The 16,814-nt window shown below is 35.3% G+C and overlaps 1 protein-coding gene across 15 annotated transcripts in view; it reads right to left on the minus strand.

Annotated features, from left to right (window-relative positions):
* TMCC1 (transmembrane and coiled-coil domain family 1) overlaps positions 1-16,814 on the minus strand; it is a 180,000-nt gene that overhangs the window by 55,457 nt on the left and 107,729 nt on the right. Inside the window, exon 1 of one of the 15 annotated variants that reach the window (XM_081073150.1) lies at positions 2,145-2,273. The exons of the other annotated variants lie outside the window; for them this stretch is intronic. Within the exon in view, the coding sequence (XP_080929276.1) occupies positions 2,145-2,171 (27 nt within the window). The 5' untranslated portion in view covers positions 2,172-2,273. Of the gene's footprint in view, positions 1-2,144; positions 2,274-16,814 lie in introns of those variants that run through there. 15 annotated transcript variants of the gene reach the window in all.

Here is a 16,814-nt window from a genome sequence, read left to right on the forward strand (position 1 = left end):
AAGAAGCAGTATGAAGGTTTAGATATGAGGGGAGTTTTATTTTTTCTTTCAAAAGTTCACTGTTTAACATAATGACAGCCCAATGTAAATAACACTTATTTAAAAGGTACAGCATTTATATATGACCAAGTGATTACACATGTATGTTCTAAATTGCCACTGTAAGTTCTGGGCATTTGAACAATAAACTTAGGCAATATCATTTGTACAATAAACTTGGCCTATTCCTTAGGCCAAAGAATTGTCTGTAATGTTTGCATTACATATATGTTTTTAACATAAACATATAGATGTGTAGTGTTGCAGGGCTATTAAGAAAGGAAAAGAGAATTATTAATCTTTAGAACTGGTCAACATCCACAGTATTATAATCTTATGTATTTAAAATATAAATATGTTCAACATTTATAGAATGGGTTCTATAATGTCCCACTTTTCTAAAACTCTCCATTTATTTCTTAGAATCAGATACATTTGCCCCTCTTGAGTCTTCCTTCAAAACGTTCGTTCTATAGTTTAGAATGAACTCTTCACAAAGCACAGTAGTTTGTGTTCTTATTAAAAATTCCAGATACTGGAGCAAGTACCTCATTTCTGAACATTTTAATCATTGTTTCATTAAGAGTATTTTACTACATCAGAGTTGGTGAACAGTATGAGTAAGTGAGAGAGAGAGGTGCTCAGGTAAGGAAGGAAATGGTTTAATCTACAATCATTTACTCAGGTACTAAGTATATATATGTATATGTAAGTGTGCGTGTGCGCGCGTGTGTATATTTTATATATGTATGCAAACTTTCTCTTCTCACGAATTAATGCAGTCAATGGAAAAAATCAAATCAAATCAAGAATATTTAAAGAATGTTCTACATTTCCCTCCTTCCTCTAGATTGTCAATAATGGAGAAAAAGGAGTTAACTTCTGTTTTACTACCGGTCTCTACCCTCTGTCCTTTTAAGGGCTCTCCTAAAATTCTTTCCTTCTGACCACCCCATTCAACCTGGGCTAGCATTTTTAATAAAAAAAGGTCTAAGGTGACCTTTTGTAACCTTAGAATAAGAAGAGATGTGCCAGGGTTTTAAAATCCAAGATACAGAACAAACAACAGAAAAAAGGGGTACAGATCAGAGGCACAAATCTGTTGACAAAGTTGGCATTTAAATTATCAACCACAGGCATAAGAGAGTAATTCAATATCAAACTTCAGAGTGAAAAATCTTTTCAGATCTTAAATCCAATGGCTCAACTGCAAACTATTAATAATGTACATTAACTTTAGAATCAGATAAAACTATAAAGAATCTGCTTTACTTTAGCATTTCTTGGAAAATATCTATGTATCATTTATAAAACCAACTCAAAAAGCATGGTAAAAATCAAGCTTTAGGCCATTTTCTACTTAAGAATATGGATGAAATGTGAAAATGGTGGTTGTGTTGCATAAAGCAGATCCTCTTCCTATCCAGTTGTATCTCAGGGACCTGTTCTGCTTATCTGGAGATATGAACTTAGCACGGAGATATGTACTCACTGCTTTACAATTCAGAAAACTAACAAGTCTTTGAGAAAAACACACTGAATACAAGTAGCTGAGTGGTAAGAACCTTTTTTTAATGTGAGAAATATTTCAAATGGCTTTAATCCAAATTCTTACTTGTTATGAACGCCTGGCATCTTCAAATTTAACCCAAGCTTTTCCCAAGCTTCCAAGGCAACCGAAACTCTTTTGTTCATTGAAAGAAATACTTATTTTCTGCTAACTATTTAGCCTAAGAGAGTGAGAATGATACTGATTCTACACTGAAGCCCCCCACCATACAGGAGTCAGGACATTCCAGTGTGCTCTGAGCATGCTCACACAGCCAAAGAGCTCCCTGCATTCTGCCCAAATAACTGTGGGTAAAATGTACAACTAAGGAAACACGTAACATGCTTCTCGATTATTGCAACCTCACATGAGTCAGTTCAAAAATAGCAAATGCCCGTCGCTGAAATCTATTGCTGAAAAATGCTAAGTTTCAACAGCTCAAAGCATTTCCTGTGTCTGTCTATTCAACCAGCCCCCACTTAAAGCTGTAGAATTATAGAATTAAGGAAGAAAATTCAATAAAAAAAAGACAGATACACACACATACACAACATACGGTTTCTGAGGAGAGTGAGGGTTCCATGCTTGTGAGGGAGAAGGTGGAGGAATATGCCGAATAACCCTCGGGTTTCTCCCAGATTTGAACATGCTGTACTGTGCCATGAGGTCAGCAGAGACTGACTCCAGCCCTGTGAGGCTGAATTCTACCCTGACAAAGCAGTATCACTGTAATATGAAACAGGAGGATCCAGGGCATGTTGGCCGCTGTACAGAGTGGCTGTTCTAGAAAGTAATGGCAATTCCAAAACAAGAGATCTCTGCTGTCACATGAAAGAATTTTCAGCCCAGTTAAGCAATACGCACCAAAAATACTTTGAATCCCAAACATAAGCAGCTCAAAATATTAAAAGGTAGGAAAGAACTTTTCTCCTTGAACCTATTTTGTGTCTGGAGGAAATACACAGGAAATAAAACATTTGAAGAACTACTGGTTATGTGATTTCTATCACAAATAATATACGGACCCTAATGTGAGACAAGACACAGTGTGCTGAGCACTGTGATCCAACTAAAGAACCCCGAACTTTCTCCGTGACTTTACAATGGAGCATGGAGGATATTCTGAAAAAATATTTCCGGTAACAGATGTATGCCACAACCGAAGATATGGTAAATAACCTCGTTTCTCACATTTACCCAAAAGGCAAAGTTTGCTACAAACCTAACGCACATTATTGTTTCTTTTCAGGTCACCAAGAATGTATACAAGTATACTGTTATAAATAAGGAAAACACTAAAAAAGATCTTAAATATGAAAAGGAGCCAGAACACAGAATTTCTGTCAAGAGAAAACATAGGGCAATGTACATAATCCTTGACATCTGTGGTCTCCCTTACATTATAGAAGTTCTACTATACCAAAAGTGATCCAATCTTTTTCACAAATAAAATGGAGCCAGGAAACAGTAGTAAACACAGGGTATGGTGATGAAATAAAAACTGCGTGATAGCACCGACAGGAAGGTCAATTTGTTCGAAGTTCTTCAATAGTTTAGTGTTAGCATAGACTGAATGAAGTTGAAATTTTAAGTAAATTGAAATTTTATCTCATGTCGTACTATCAAAAAAAAAAAAAAGTCTGTCATAGCTCACTGTTACTTACAGGAAAAAGTCCAAACACTTAGGTACGTTACACAAAGAACATGACGATCAGGTCCCCGCCCACTGTTCTCATTCCATCTCTCCAGTTATTGAACAGTCATTATTGCCATTTTACATGCAGAGAATGGAATAATAGAGAGGTTAGTTACTTGCCCACAGTTGTATGGCTAAGTGGCAGGGCTGGGACTTAAAGCCACATCACACAGTTCTGACTCCACGTTCTCACCTACTATGCAGTTTATGTTTACGGTAAGAGCTCTATCTTTAAGGAATCAGTGGAAGCAGAACATGAGCACCTACAGGAATGTTCAGAGGAAGTGAGGAAAGTGTATCACTATGTGCTGGAGAAAAGATTCAAAGTTAGAGGCGGAACTTGAGCTGAGCTATTCATTCAAATATTTGAGGCACTGTTTGGGCTCTGGAGAAACGTCAGAGAACAAACAGATTATGCCTATATTCTAGCTGGGGAAGATAGCCAATAAACAAATGTAACAAATACATAACATATTCATTGGTGATAAAATGCTATGAAGAAAACTAAACCAAAATAAAGGGGATAGACGATAATGGGACCTTTCTGATAAAATGATATCTGACCAGAGATCTGAATAAAACCACGTGGATATCTGAGGAAGGGTGTTCCAGGGAGAGATGTGAAGTTCAAGGGTCCTGAGATAGTACGTTACATATCTGACATATTGAGGGAGCAAAAAAAGGTCTGTTAATACATAATGTAAATGAGGTGGGAAGGGATAAGGAAGAAACAAATAAAGGAAATAAAAGAAAGGCTTTTATTTTACTGCAAGATACACTGGCTTTAATTTTATAAATATTAGTTCACTAATATCACATTTAAAAAGGAGATATATATATATATATTCTTACTATTTACAGATTTCCAAGTTTTTTTGGATCTATATTTGTACCCAAACACCTGACAGATACCTTACAATTTCTAATACTATTTTCCCATTTTTTAAGATATTTACTTAAATAAAGATATAATCCAGTATCTTATTTAAGTCTAGGAAATAAAAATATCACCAAACAGAAAAAAAGAGTAGTTTCAAAACAGGTAGTTTTTAAACATTGGATATGCAGTCTCCCTTATGTTTAATAAGTTTTGCTTTGAGTCATTTCATAAGGACCTCTGAAAAAATAATTTACTTTAAACATAAATTTTCATGTTGGTATCTAGACTATCAAAATAAATTTTGATTCCTGTATTAAAATACACAGGGAACAGTGCCTAGAGAGGTCATTATTATCCATCGAAAAGGAATAATTAATTGTATTATATTTTTGAATTCTGAGGGTCTTTCTTATAATCTTAACACAATACCACAGAAGATAAATTTGTGAGGGAAGAAGTAAGACATTCCTTTGGTGTATGAGTTTTAGTCCAGTGCCAAAGCAGGAGACAAAGTAATGTTTTCTTCTATGAATCACAATAGCAACAAAAATGGGCATCTGGTAAATTACATAAATCTGTACAGGTAGATATAACACCATATAGCTACAGACTTTAGGCCAAAAGTGAACAGGTAGGGGACAAGGACAAAAAGAGTTAGTCATACCTCATCAATAAGGGAAAGGGATAAAATTTTTACACCTCTAAATTATTCTCTTCAAAGTCCAAGATAAAATTTTCTAGTGGAGGGACCCTGTATTAATTTATTAAATAAGTGTTATATGTGCCAGGCACTTTTTTGGCATTTAGGGACAAAAAACATGAATAGATCCTGCACTCTACTGATTTTAGAGATTATCTATATTTTCTAGACTACTATTTCTCAACATTTAAAAAAACTTCACATCCTCTTCAGTACATTCTTATTCTATATTCTATGTACTCTTCAGCCAGGAATCTTTTACTATGCTTTGCTTTCTGTAGTTTGTATTTTGAAAATAAGAATTATTCTTTTTTTTTTACAATTATACATCTCATCAGAGATTCTGATATGTAGAGCCTCCTAGGTATATTAAGTACTATCCAGATCAAACACATCATTTTGTAGTGTGAAACTCAAGGCTTTCAAAGGACAAGTGAATGACGCAGTTGTGGCCACATCCGATCTAGAATCTATGTTTTCTGATTCTCCATTTGTGTTCTTTCTACTACACTATGCTGTTTGTTGCCCTCCAACCATCTTTTTTCCCACTTCATGCGTTCATTTATTCATGTTACAGCAATTTGGTTTCTCTTGCTTACTACTGGTTAGAAACAAAGGAACAAAGAAATGAGCAAAACACAAAAACAAAACCACAAACATCCTCAATTTTTGCAATGTACTCATTTTGTAGGATATTGCTGGTTTGGTATTTCTGCCTTCTACCTCCACTATATAAATCCTCTGCGAGGGGCTTTTTGGGGACAAATTACTTCTTTGGATGCTGTGTGACAACATGATCAACAAGATTCCTTTCCAGACCCAGAATTAATTCTGAGGTGGCCGGCAGTGCTGTATGAGCTCTTTTGTGTATTTTTTTAAATTGAGATATAACTGACGTGTAACACTGTAGTTTTAGGAATACAGCATGTATTTTGAAATGATTACCACAATAAGTTTAGTTAACATACATCACCACACATAGTTAAAACAAGTTTTCTTTCTTTTAAAGATTTTTATTAAAATACAGCTAACATACAATATATTAGTTTCAGGTGTACACCATAGTTATTCAACATTTATATACCTAAAGAAGTGATCACCATGATAAGTCCACCAACCATTTGACACTGTACCACACTATCATAATATTATTGACAATATTCCCTATGCTGTACATTACCTTATTTGTTTTATACCTGGAAATTTGAATCTCTTATTCCCCCCTTCACCTTCTCCCCTCCTTTTAAAATTTTTCAATTACAGTTGACATTCAATATTCTTTTATATTAATTTCAGGTGTACAGCATAGTGGTAGACATTTATATAATTTAGGAAGTGATCCCCCTGATTAGTCTACTACCCACCCGGCGCTACACATAGTTCACAGTTATTACCACATTATTGACTATGTTCCCTGTGCTTTACTTTACATCTCCAAGACTGTTAGGTAACTACCAATTTGTACTTCTTAATGCCTTCACCTTTTCCACTCTGATCCCCAACACCCCTTCCATCTATCAGGCTGATAAATCTAGTACCCATCTGACACCATACATAGTTATTATAATATTATTGACTATATTCCTTATGCTATACCCTAATCCCCATGACTACTTTGTAACAACCAACTGTACTTTTTAATCCCCTCCTCTTTTTCACCCACACCCCATCTGGCAACCATCAAAATGTTCTCTGTATCTATGAGTATGTTTTCTGTTTTGTTGACATATTTTGTTCTTTGGATTCCACATAAAAGCAAAATCACACTGCATCTGTCTTTATCTGTCTGACATACTTCACTCAGCACAACACCCTTCAGGTCCATCCATGCTGCCACAGATGGCAAGAACCCATTCCCCTCCATGGCTGAAAAATATTCCACTGTGTATATGTACCACCTACTCTATCCATTCATTTATTCATGGACCCTCAGATTGCTTCTGTATCTCTGGTACTGAAAATAATGCTGCAATGAACATATGGATGCACACGTCCCCTCCAAGTAGCGTTTGGGTTTCTTTGGATAAATACCCAGAAGTGGAATTACTGGGTCCTTCTTTGTCTCTTGTTATAGGCTTTGTTTTAAAGTCTAATTTGTCTGGTATAAGTATTGCTACCCTAGATTTTTTCGTTTGTTTGTTTCCATTTTCATGAGATATCTTTTTCCTATCCTTTTGCTTTTCAGACTGTGTGTATCTTTCAATCTGAAGTGATTCTCTTATAGGTAGCATACATAAGGATCTTGTTTTCTTATCCATTCAGCCATGCTATCTTTTGATAGGAGCATTCAATGCATTTACATTTAAAGTAATTGTTGATGTACAGTAATTGCCATTTTATTATTCATTTTATTCATTCATTCATTCATTCATTCATCTTAAAAAAGTACCTCTAAGATTCCTTGTAATTCTGGTTTGGTGGTGATGAACTCCTTTAGTTTTTTCTTGTTTGTGAAGCTCTTTATCTGTCCTTCGATTCTAAATGATAGTTTTGCTGGGTAGACTAATCTTGGTTGTAGGTTTTTGCTGTATGTCACTTTGAATATTTCTTGCCAATCCCTTCTGGCCTGCAAAGTTTCTGTCGAGAAATCAGCAGACAGTCTTATGGGAGCTCTCTTGTAGGTAACTAACTGCTTCTCTCTTACTGCTTTTAAGATTCTTTGTCTTTAGCCTTAGGCATTTCATTAGGTTGGTGCAAAAATAATTGCAAAAGTAATTGCGGTTTTTGCAATTTTTTAAAAACCTTTTAAACCGCAATTACTTTTGCACCAACCTAATATGATCTGTCTTGGTATAGGCCTGTTTGGGTTCATCTTGTTTGGTACTATTTGTGCTTCCTGGACTTGCATATTTCCTTCACCAGGTTAGAGAAGTTTTCTGTCATTATTTCTTCAAATAGATTTTCAATTCCTTGCTCTCTCTCTTCCTTCTGGGTACCCCAAATGATGCAAATGTTGGCATGCTTGATGTTGTCCCAGAGGCCCCTTAAACTATCCTCATTATTTTGGATTCTTTTTTTTTAGTTAAAGTTTATTGGGGTGACAATTGTTAGTAAAGTTACATAGATTTCAGGTGTACAATTCTGTATGACATCATCTATATATCACATTGTGTGTTCATCACCCAGAGTCAGTTCTCTTTCCATCACCATATATTTGATGGATTTTTTTCTGTTTGCTGTTCCGATTAGGTGTTTTCTGCTTACTTATCTACTAAACGCTGATCAGATCCTCTGCTTCAGCTAATCTACTGCTGATTCCCTTTAATGCATTCTTCATTTCAGTTATTGTTCTTTATTGTGGACTGGTTCTTTTTTATGGTTTCTATTGCTATTTTTGTTTCCTATCTCTTTGTTGAAGTTCTCCCTGAGATCACTGAGCATCCTTATAATCAGTGTTTGGAACTCTGAGGCTGGTAGATTGCTTGTCTCCATTTTGTTCTTTTTCTGGAGCTTTGTCCTATTCATTTAGAACATGTTTCTTTGCCCATTTTGGCTGCCTCCCTGTGTTTTGTTTTTATATATTAGGTAAAGCTGCTATGCTTCCCAGTCTTAGCAGAGTGGCCTTATGTAGTAGTTGTCCTGTGGGGCCCGGTGGCACAGTCTCCAATCAGCCAAGTACTAAGAGTAAGAGAATCAAGGTCCTCGGCCAAGAGCCACGGCTGAACTGAGTCAAGGGCTAACACAAACTGCTAGCCATGTGAGCGAGGCCATTTGGGCCTTCCCAACATCCCAACGTGCCAGCCAACACAATGTAAAGCAGAAAAACAACCTGGTCAGTCCATGACAAATAATAAATTGTCATTTTATGCCACTACGTTCAAAAAGTTTTAAATTAACACCACAAAAATGACTTCTTAGCAATGTGAACAGGTCTATGAATTTGAAAACATGCAGAGAGTCATACAACCACCAGCAAAATAAGAGCAGTTCTATCGCTCTAAAAGAATCCCTTGTGTAGTTGTACCTAATACCACTGCTAATCCATAATCCATTCTTTTTACCAGTTTTGTCATTTTGAGAATGTGATATAAACAATCATACAGTATATAACTTTTTGAGATGATATTTTTCTTTTTTACTCAGCACAATGCCTCCTCTGAGATGTATCCAGGATGTTGTATGTATTAATAGTTCACTTCTTTTTATTGCTGAGTAGTAATTCACTGTATGGATGTACCACTTTGTTTATTCATTCACTGGCTGAAAGACATTTGAATGGTTTCCACTTGGGAGCAATTATGAGTAAATAGAGCTGCTCTAAACATTAGTGTAAAGGGTTTCTGGAAATGTAAGCTTTCATTTCTATAAGTTAAAAACTTGGGATCACAATGTTGGGTCACATGGTCAATGTATGTTTACCTTAAAAACAAAATCACCAAACTGTTTTCCAGAGTAGTTGTACCATTCTCCCTTTCCTATAAGTAAGCTTGAGAGCTCCAGTTATTCTCTGTATTCTTGTCAGCATTTGGAATTGTCAGTTTTTATTTTAGTCATTTGACTAATGGTATCTCATCATACTTTTAATTTGCATTTCCCTAATGGCTTATAATGCTTAACAACTTTCCATGTATTTATTTCCCACTGTATATCCTTTTTTGGAAAATTTGACCATTTTTTTAATTTGGTCGTTTTTTTACTGGTCAGTTTTGACAGTTTTTAAAAATACATATATATTCTAAATATACAAGCTTTGTCAGGTATGTGATTTGCAAATGTTTCTCCCAGGCTGTAGCATGCCTTTTCATTCTCTTAAGAGTGTCTATCACTGATTAAAATTTTTAAAATTTTGATGAATTCCTGTTTATCATATTTTTCTTTAATAAATCGCACTTGTGTCATACCTAAGAACTTTTGGCCTAATACAAGAAAATCCAAAGATTTTCTATGTGTTCTAAAAGTTGTACGTTTTACATATAGATTTATTGTCTATTTTGTGTTAATTTTTGAGGTCTAGGTAGAGGTTCATGTTTTTGCATGTGCATGTTGAATTTTTCCAACACCTTTTTTGGAAAAACACTATCCTTTCTCCCTTGAATTGTCTGCATTTTTATCAAAAATGAACTGGAAATATTTACACGGTTCTACTTCTGGACTTTGTATTCTGTTCCATTAATCTACGTATCTATCCTTTTGCCAATACGATACCATCTCGATTACTGTAGCTTTACAGTAAGTCTTAAAACTGGGTAGAATACTTCACACAACTTTATTCTTCTTTTCTAAGATTGGTTTGGTATTCTAGTTCCTTTGCCTTTCCATATAAATTTGAGAATAAACTTGTCTATAATTAGAAAATATCTTGCTGGGATATTTTTATTGGAATTTTATTAAATCTATGGGTGAACTGGAGAAAAATGACATCTTTACTATACTGAGTCTTCTAGTCCCTGAATGACATCTCTCTGTATTTGTGTCTTCTTTAATTTCTTTCATCAATGTTTCAGCATTTCAACACAGAGATCCTGTATATGGTTTTCAGATTACACTTAAGTATCTCTCTTTTGCTGATTTTATAAACAGTACCCGCCCCCACCCTCTGCAACTGTTCAGTGCACGTATATAAAAGCTTAATTGGTTTGTGTGGGTAGACATTGGGTCTTTCAACCTTGCTAAACTCACTTATTAGTTCTAGGAATTTTTTTGTGGATTCCTCGAGATTTCCTATGTAGACAGTCATGTAGTTGTGAATAGGGTCCATTTTATTTCTTCCTTTCTCATCTATATACCTATTAATTCTTTTTCTTACCTAATTGTACTGGTTGGGACTTAAGTACAATGTTAAAGAGGCGTGAACTGGGATGACATTATTTCCTTCTTCCCAATCTTAAAATGAAGAGATTCAAGCTTATACCATTAAGTATGAAGTTAGCTGCAGCTAAAGTTATTTCAAGTTAATTTTATGACCCACGATATGGCTTATCTTGATGAATGTTTCATTGGACCTGAAAAAAATATGAATTCTGTTATTGTCTGAAGTGTGCCCTACATGACAAAAGATCCTGTTGGTGGAAAGTGCTATTTGGTTCTACATTCTCCCTAATTTTATGCCTACTAGGTTCTATAGATCACAAAGAAGAGTGCTGAAGTCTCCAATTATAATCATGGTTTGATTTCTCTTTTCAGTTCTGTCCATTTTTCTTCCAGTATCCTGAAGTTCTGTTGTTAAGAAACAAAGAACTTGTCATATTTTAACAACTTGTCATATTTTAACAATTTTAGGACTGTTTTCTTAGTGAACTGATTTTTAAAAAAATCCTTATGCATTATTTTTATTCCTTTATTTTCTTTAAAGTCTGTTTTGTCTGATATTAATACATAGCCACTCTAGACTTCTTTTGGTTTATGTTTTTCATGGTATTCTTTCTCCATCCTTTTTCTTGTAATTTACTTATATCATTTATATTTGAAATGAATCTTTTTAATAAACAGGAGATAATCAGATTGTGCTATAAAAATCCATTCTGATAATCTGTCATTTAATTGGCATGTTTACACTATTTACATTTAACGTAAATTACTGATATGTTTGGATTCAGATCTCCTGTTTCATTTGTTTTTTATTGTTCTGTTTTTCATTCCATTCTTTTCTCCTTTGCTTTGAGTTATTTAATTTATCTATTGTGCTTTTGACTATTTTTTTTGTAGTTTTTTTTTGTAAGTGGTTGCTCTACGGATCACAATATTCACAGACTACTTAGAATCAATATTTTACCACTTCAAGGAGAAGGTACAAACCTTATCATCAGGGTTCTTTAACCCTCCTTCCTTATGTATTATATCTATATACATACATGTCCTATCATACAATGTTATAATTTTTCGCTTTCAACTGTCAGTTGAGGAATTCAAGAGAAGTATAAACATTTACTCAGATATTAACCATTTCTGTTGCTCTCCCTTCATTCTTGATGCTCCAAGTAGTTTCCTTCTGTCCTAAGAACTTCCTTTAGCAATTTACAGCAGGGTCTACTGGCCACAAATTACGATAATAAAGACATCTGAGAATGTCTTTATTTTATCCGTATCCATGAAGAATATTTTTGCTGGATGTAAAACCTAAGTTGATATCCTGCCTTCCCCCCACCTGTCATCCCCCAGAACTTTAAAAATGTAATTTTTAAAGTTTCCTCTGTCCTCCAAGATTTCCGAGGGGAAATCTGCAATCATTCTTTTTAGTGGGTTCTTTTTCAGTTACTGTAGTTTTCAGATCTAAAATTCCCATTGGTTATCTCTTTTATTCCTTTGTAGAGAATTTCTATCTTTCTCTTCATTTCAAGAGTGTTTGCCTTTAATTGTTGGAACATTTTTATAATAGCTCCTTTAGATTCTTTGTCATAGAATACTTATGTCTGTGTTTTCTTGGCACTGGCATCTTTTGACTGATTTTTTTCCATGTGCTTGATTTTCTTTTTCCCCCAAATGCCAAGTGATTTTTTATTGTATCCTGGACATTTTAAACACTGTTAGGAGGTTGTAGGTCATTTTAAAATTCTATGGAGAATTTTTCTTTTAGCAGGCAATCAATCCAGTTTTCTTCAGGCCATAATTTCTGATCAGCCTTTGGTGGACTGTGGTTCCTGAAATTCAGTTAAGTTTTCAAAGTCTTTGCAGTGCTATTTAGATCTGTCCTACATGTGCACCATTCTGTTTCCAGTCTGGTATGTGGGCAGTGATCTAACCTAGACTTCATTTTTCAAAGAGTAGGTATGGTGTGTGCGGTCGACTTTCTGCATGCACATCACATGGGTAAGTCCAGAAGTTCACAGTAAAATTTAAAGAGTTTATTTCCCATGCTCCTCCCTCTGATAATCTCCCTAGAATTTTCTAGTTCTCTAGAGTCCCCCTTTCCTGTCATCTAGCCAGAAAGCTGGGGCTTTTTACTTCATTGCCAAGAAGATGAAGGAGAAAGAAAAAAAGCAATTGGGGTTCATTCCACCTTTTTGGGACCAAAGCTCCACTGATTAGAGGTTGTGGAGCAATGGAAACTTTCAGGCACTGTTGATGGGAGTTTAAATTTTTGGAATCACTCTGGAAGCAATCTGGCAATGTCTACTTAAATTGAAGGTAAATATACCGTACAACCCAGTAATTCCATTCCCAGGTGTATATACTAGAGAAACTCATGTCTGCAGAAGTGTTCAAGAATATTCACCGAAGCACTGTTTATGAAGCAATAAAATACTGAAAACATCCTCTATATCCATTAACAAGAGAATCTATCTAAATTATGATATATTCATACAATAGAATATTACAATTAAAATAAATAAATCAGAATTATATGCATCAATGTGAATAACTTTCAAAATCTATATATTGAGTGAAAAAAGGAAGTCATAAAAATTACACACAGAGAACCATTTACATAACATTTAAAACCATGTAAAACAACACTATATATTCTTGATGGATACATGCATATGCAATGCAAGTACATAAGCATATATGTTGATGAAAAACACTAAATTCAGAATAGTAATCTCCGAAGAAGGGGGAATGGATTGGAGTGGTACACAAAAATAAACTCTATCTGAAGCAAATACTTCAAAATAATAAGTTTGAAAAAGCCTGGTAATGGTCCTTGGGTGTTTTCTTCATTTCTCTGTTTGTTTAAAATATTTTGTAACACAAAAAACAAAAAGGAAAAATTGTGAGAACATAAATACCAGTTACACTGTGAACACTCAAATGTTAAAAATGAAAGAACACTAATCTGATGATGTATTATCTAAATATATACACATACAACAAAAAAACTGTTTAAGGAAAACTAGGGGTTGTGAAGGTTCAAGTACATTTCGGAAGTATGCACATGAGAGAGTGAATGTGAGCATGTGTGAAAAAGCTGATGAGCAGGCTAGCTTCTGTCAAATCCTAAGTAAGGATCTCCTGAGTAAGGAGGGCTGTAGCGGTTGGTGAGCCCTCTACTCTGCCCAACATCATCTGCTACGAGACAGTACAGCAGGTTACTTGGCACATGTAGTCTGGCAGTGATTCTACTCAACAGTGCGAACTGTCTACCATGTGGAAGTGCTCTTGGAACCTCTGAGAAGGATAACACTCAACTCAGCAGTCTTGCTCTAGTCTGTAGACCTCAAGGGTATACTATGGCCAGAGCAGAAACCGGGGTTTGACTCATTCTATACCCTATTCTGCTAGCTCTAATATGACCTAGTAGGAAGGGTGTTGGGAATCTGTCTTTCTAACCTTATAAATGACCCAGAAGTCTGCAGGTCACCTGGATTGAGGCTGTGGATCTCTTACAAGGAAGAGTGAGCAGGTAACGTGCTCCAGGACCACCAAGTTCACGTGGTACTTACCAACATGAATGCCAAACTATCAATTCTACTGACTCCTCCACATCTGTAACTGGTAGGACATGTGTGTACCGCCTAGGTAGCCTACCAGAATGCCATGCTGCAGAGTCACTCAGGGCACAAAGGCTGCAGCAGTAATTGCAGCATGCAGTTGCCTAATACCCCTTACGCTAGTAGTATAGCGTTAGGCAAAAACAAGTCTATGCAGTTGAACCATTGTGACGAAACTTCTCATTTAAAAAAATGAGGGTTGGACTAAGTACCGATAACCATTATTTTCAAGTATGAGCACTGTTTTTTCTTACTTTCAAATATAAAAAACTTCAAATATACAGAAAAAAACAGAATGTTATAATAAACATAACACAGCCACCACCTAGATCCATAGATTCAAAAACTGTTAGCCCTGTAACGTATCTGCTTCATCTACACACACACAAGCACACACACACACACAACCCTTACACCACTAAAGTATATTACACGATACTCCACACCCAAATATTCAGCACATATCTCCTAAATTTGAGACCATTCTCCTAAATAACTACAATACCATCACCACGCCTACTAAATTTACCTTAGTTTCCTAATACCATGTAATAACCAGTGACATTAAAAGGTTAAAAAATGTACAAACTTCCAAATGATAGAGAATATAATTTTAATAAATCCTTTTTGAAAAATACATATGGGACAGATAGACTACTGACAACAGGTCCACTGTCACCAAAGGTCTAATCCCATAGGCTTGAAACCATAGGTCTATGATTCATGTGTCTTACACCAAGAAAAAAATATTATCTATAATATATAAACTCCAGAACTGTACCTCTTTCTCAAAAGAAAGTTTTTATTTTCACATCTGGTTCCTCAGTTCTAATATGTTTGAAAAGGCACATCTCTGCTCAGGTGCTATATTCATTAGAAATACTGAGGCTTGGAATGGATCTATTACTACACAATTCTGTTGTAATACCACTTACTAATTAATAATCTACCTAACTTCCAAAAAAGAACTTATAAAATTTACGTATTATTTATAAACTCAATGAAAATTATAATTAAAGAACAAAAGATATGTCGGGGGACAGAAAGACAGATAATTGAGTCAGAACCGTAAACTAAGGCGGGTTACTACAATTGAATACTTTTGAATTTTCTGGAACTAAAGCACAAATGGAAATACTCTGCATTTTTTCATTAGCTGTTTAAAAAGTGCTTAAGAATTTATCAGCACACTTCATTGGAGAAAAAACTTGCATGTGAACTTTTATATAGCAAAAATTGACGAGTTCAAATCTTTAACAATGATTTCTACAAAAGATGTAAAAACATTCTTCATGGGTAATTCTTATATCCATCTATAACAAAAATCAAGGGCTTATTATGAAATCAGTTCAGTGAGTGAGTTTCTGTAAGAGACAAATAAGTGGAAATCTGACTTGACAATTGGAAGAGAGCTGGGAGAGTCTAAGGAACAGATGGGTAGCATTTTCTTTAGTATATTGTTGCAAAATATCAAGGATCTAATCTGGGTTTTTGACAGAAGTTGGTCAGCATGCAATACAAGGCTGAGCTCATTGGTCTGGTAATTTATAATCTCCATGTAGTAACAGCCTAAGAATTTCCCCCCCCAATTCCAGTTTCCCTTCACACCAGACAGGTTCAATGCCCTGTGTTCACAAGGGGTGAGAAGTCTGTGAAGGATAAGACTCAACTCAGCAGTCTTGCTCTAGAGTCTGTAGACCTCAAGTGGTATATTATGGCCAGAGCAGAAACAGGAGTTTAACTCATTCTATACCCTATTCTGCTAGCTCTAATGTGACCTGGTGGGAAGGGGTCATATATGAAAGGAAGAAAGATGCTGGAAACCTAGGTAGTTGAATTTCAGATTTCCTGCTTTTAAACACTACATAGGAGAGGGGTGAACTAGGTTTAAAAATCATACGTTTGGTTCCCTCTTTTCCTACTACCCCGCATTTATTAAATACATATGTACACACATGTGCACACCAAATTAGCTCACAGCATTACCTTTCAAATAACGTTTCTCAACTCAACTGTCCTTTCTTCTGAATCCCAGTTCTGTCATTTCTGAGAAGCAGAACAATATAAACAAAAATGGCTCAGGCCTTTGTGATCTCTGAGACTCTTACTTCATCTTCAAGTGCTTCAGACTGCCTCACATAAAGCACGGGCTCAATATGCATTATTAGGTTGGTGCCCAAGTAATTGTGGTTACCTTTGCAATTACTTTTGTACCAACCTAACAGTTACCTTTCCTAGACATATTTCCATAACAGATCTGTTCTCATAGACACCAATCATCACAGATTTCTATGCAGAAATTGAAAGTTTGCAAATCAGAATTAGAGTTCAAAGTCCTTTGCTTCCCCTGTGCCAGCTGACGACAACTCCAACAGCTAAACTCTATCAAAGAGGAGCATGTCTAATGCTTGATAATGTAGTAGCGACAGCAGGGTGACAACTAAAGCTTGAACTTTGTACTTGTCATCAAGAAGATAATGGCACAGGATAAATCAAGGAATAAAAACTGTTCTGCTCTTTTCTTGTACTCTTTTCCTGGTCTATTAGTTTTATAATTCCAAATAATGTTTATCAATTCAACC

Source organism: Rhinolophus hipposideros, assembly GCF_964194185.1.
Source record: "Rhinolophus hipposideros genome assembly, chromosome: 14".
Classification (NCBI taxonomy): domain Eukaryota; kingdom Metazoa; phylum Chordata; class Mammalia; order Chiroptera; family Rhinolophidae; genus Rhinolophus; species Rhinolophus hipposideros.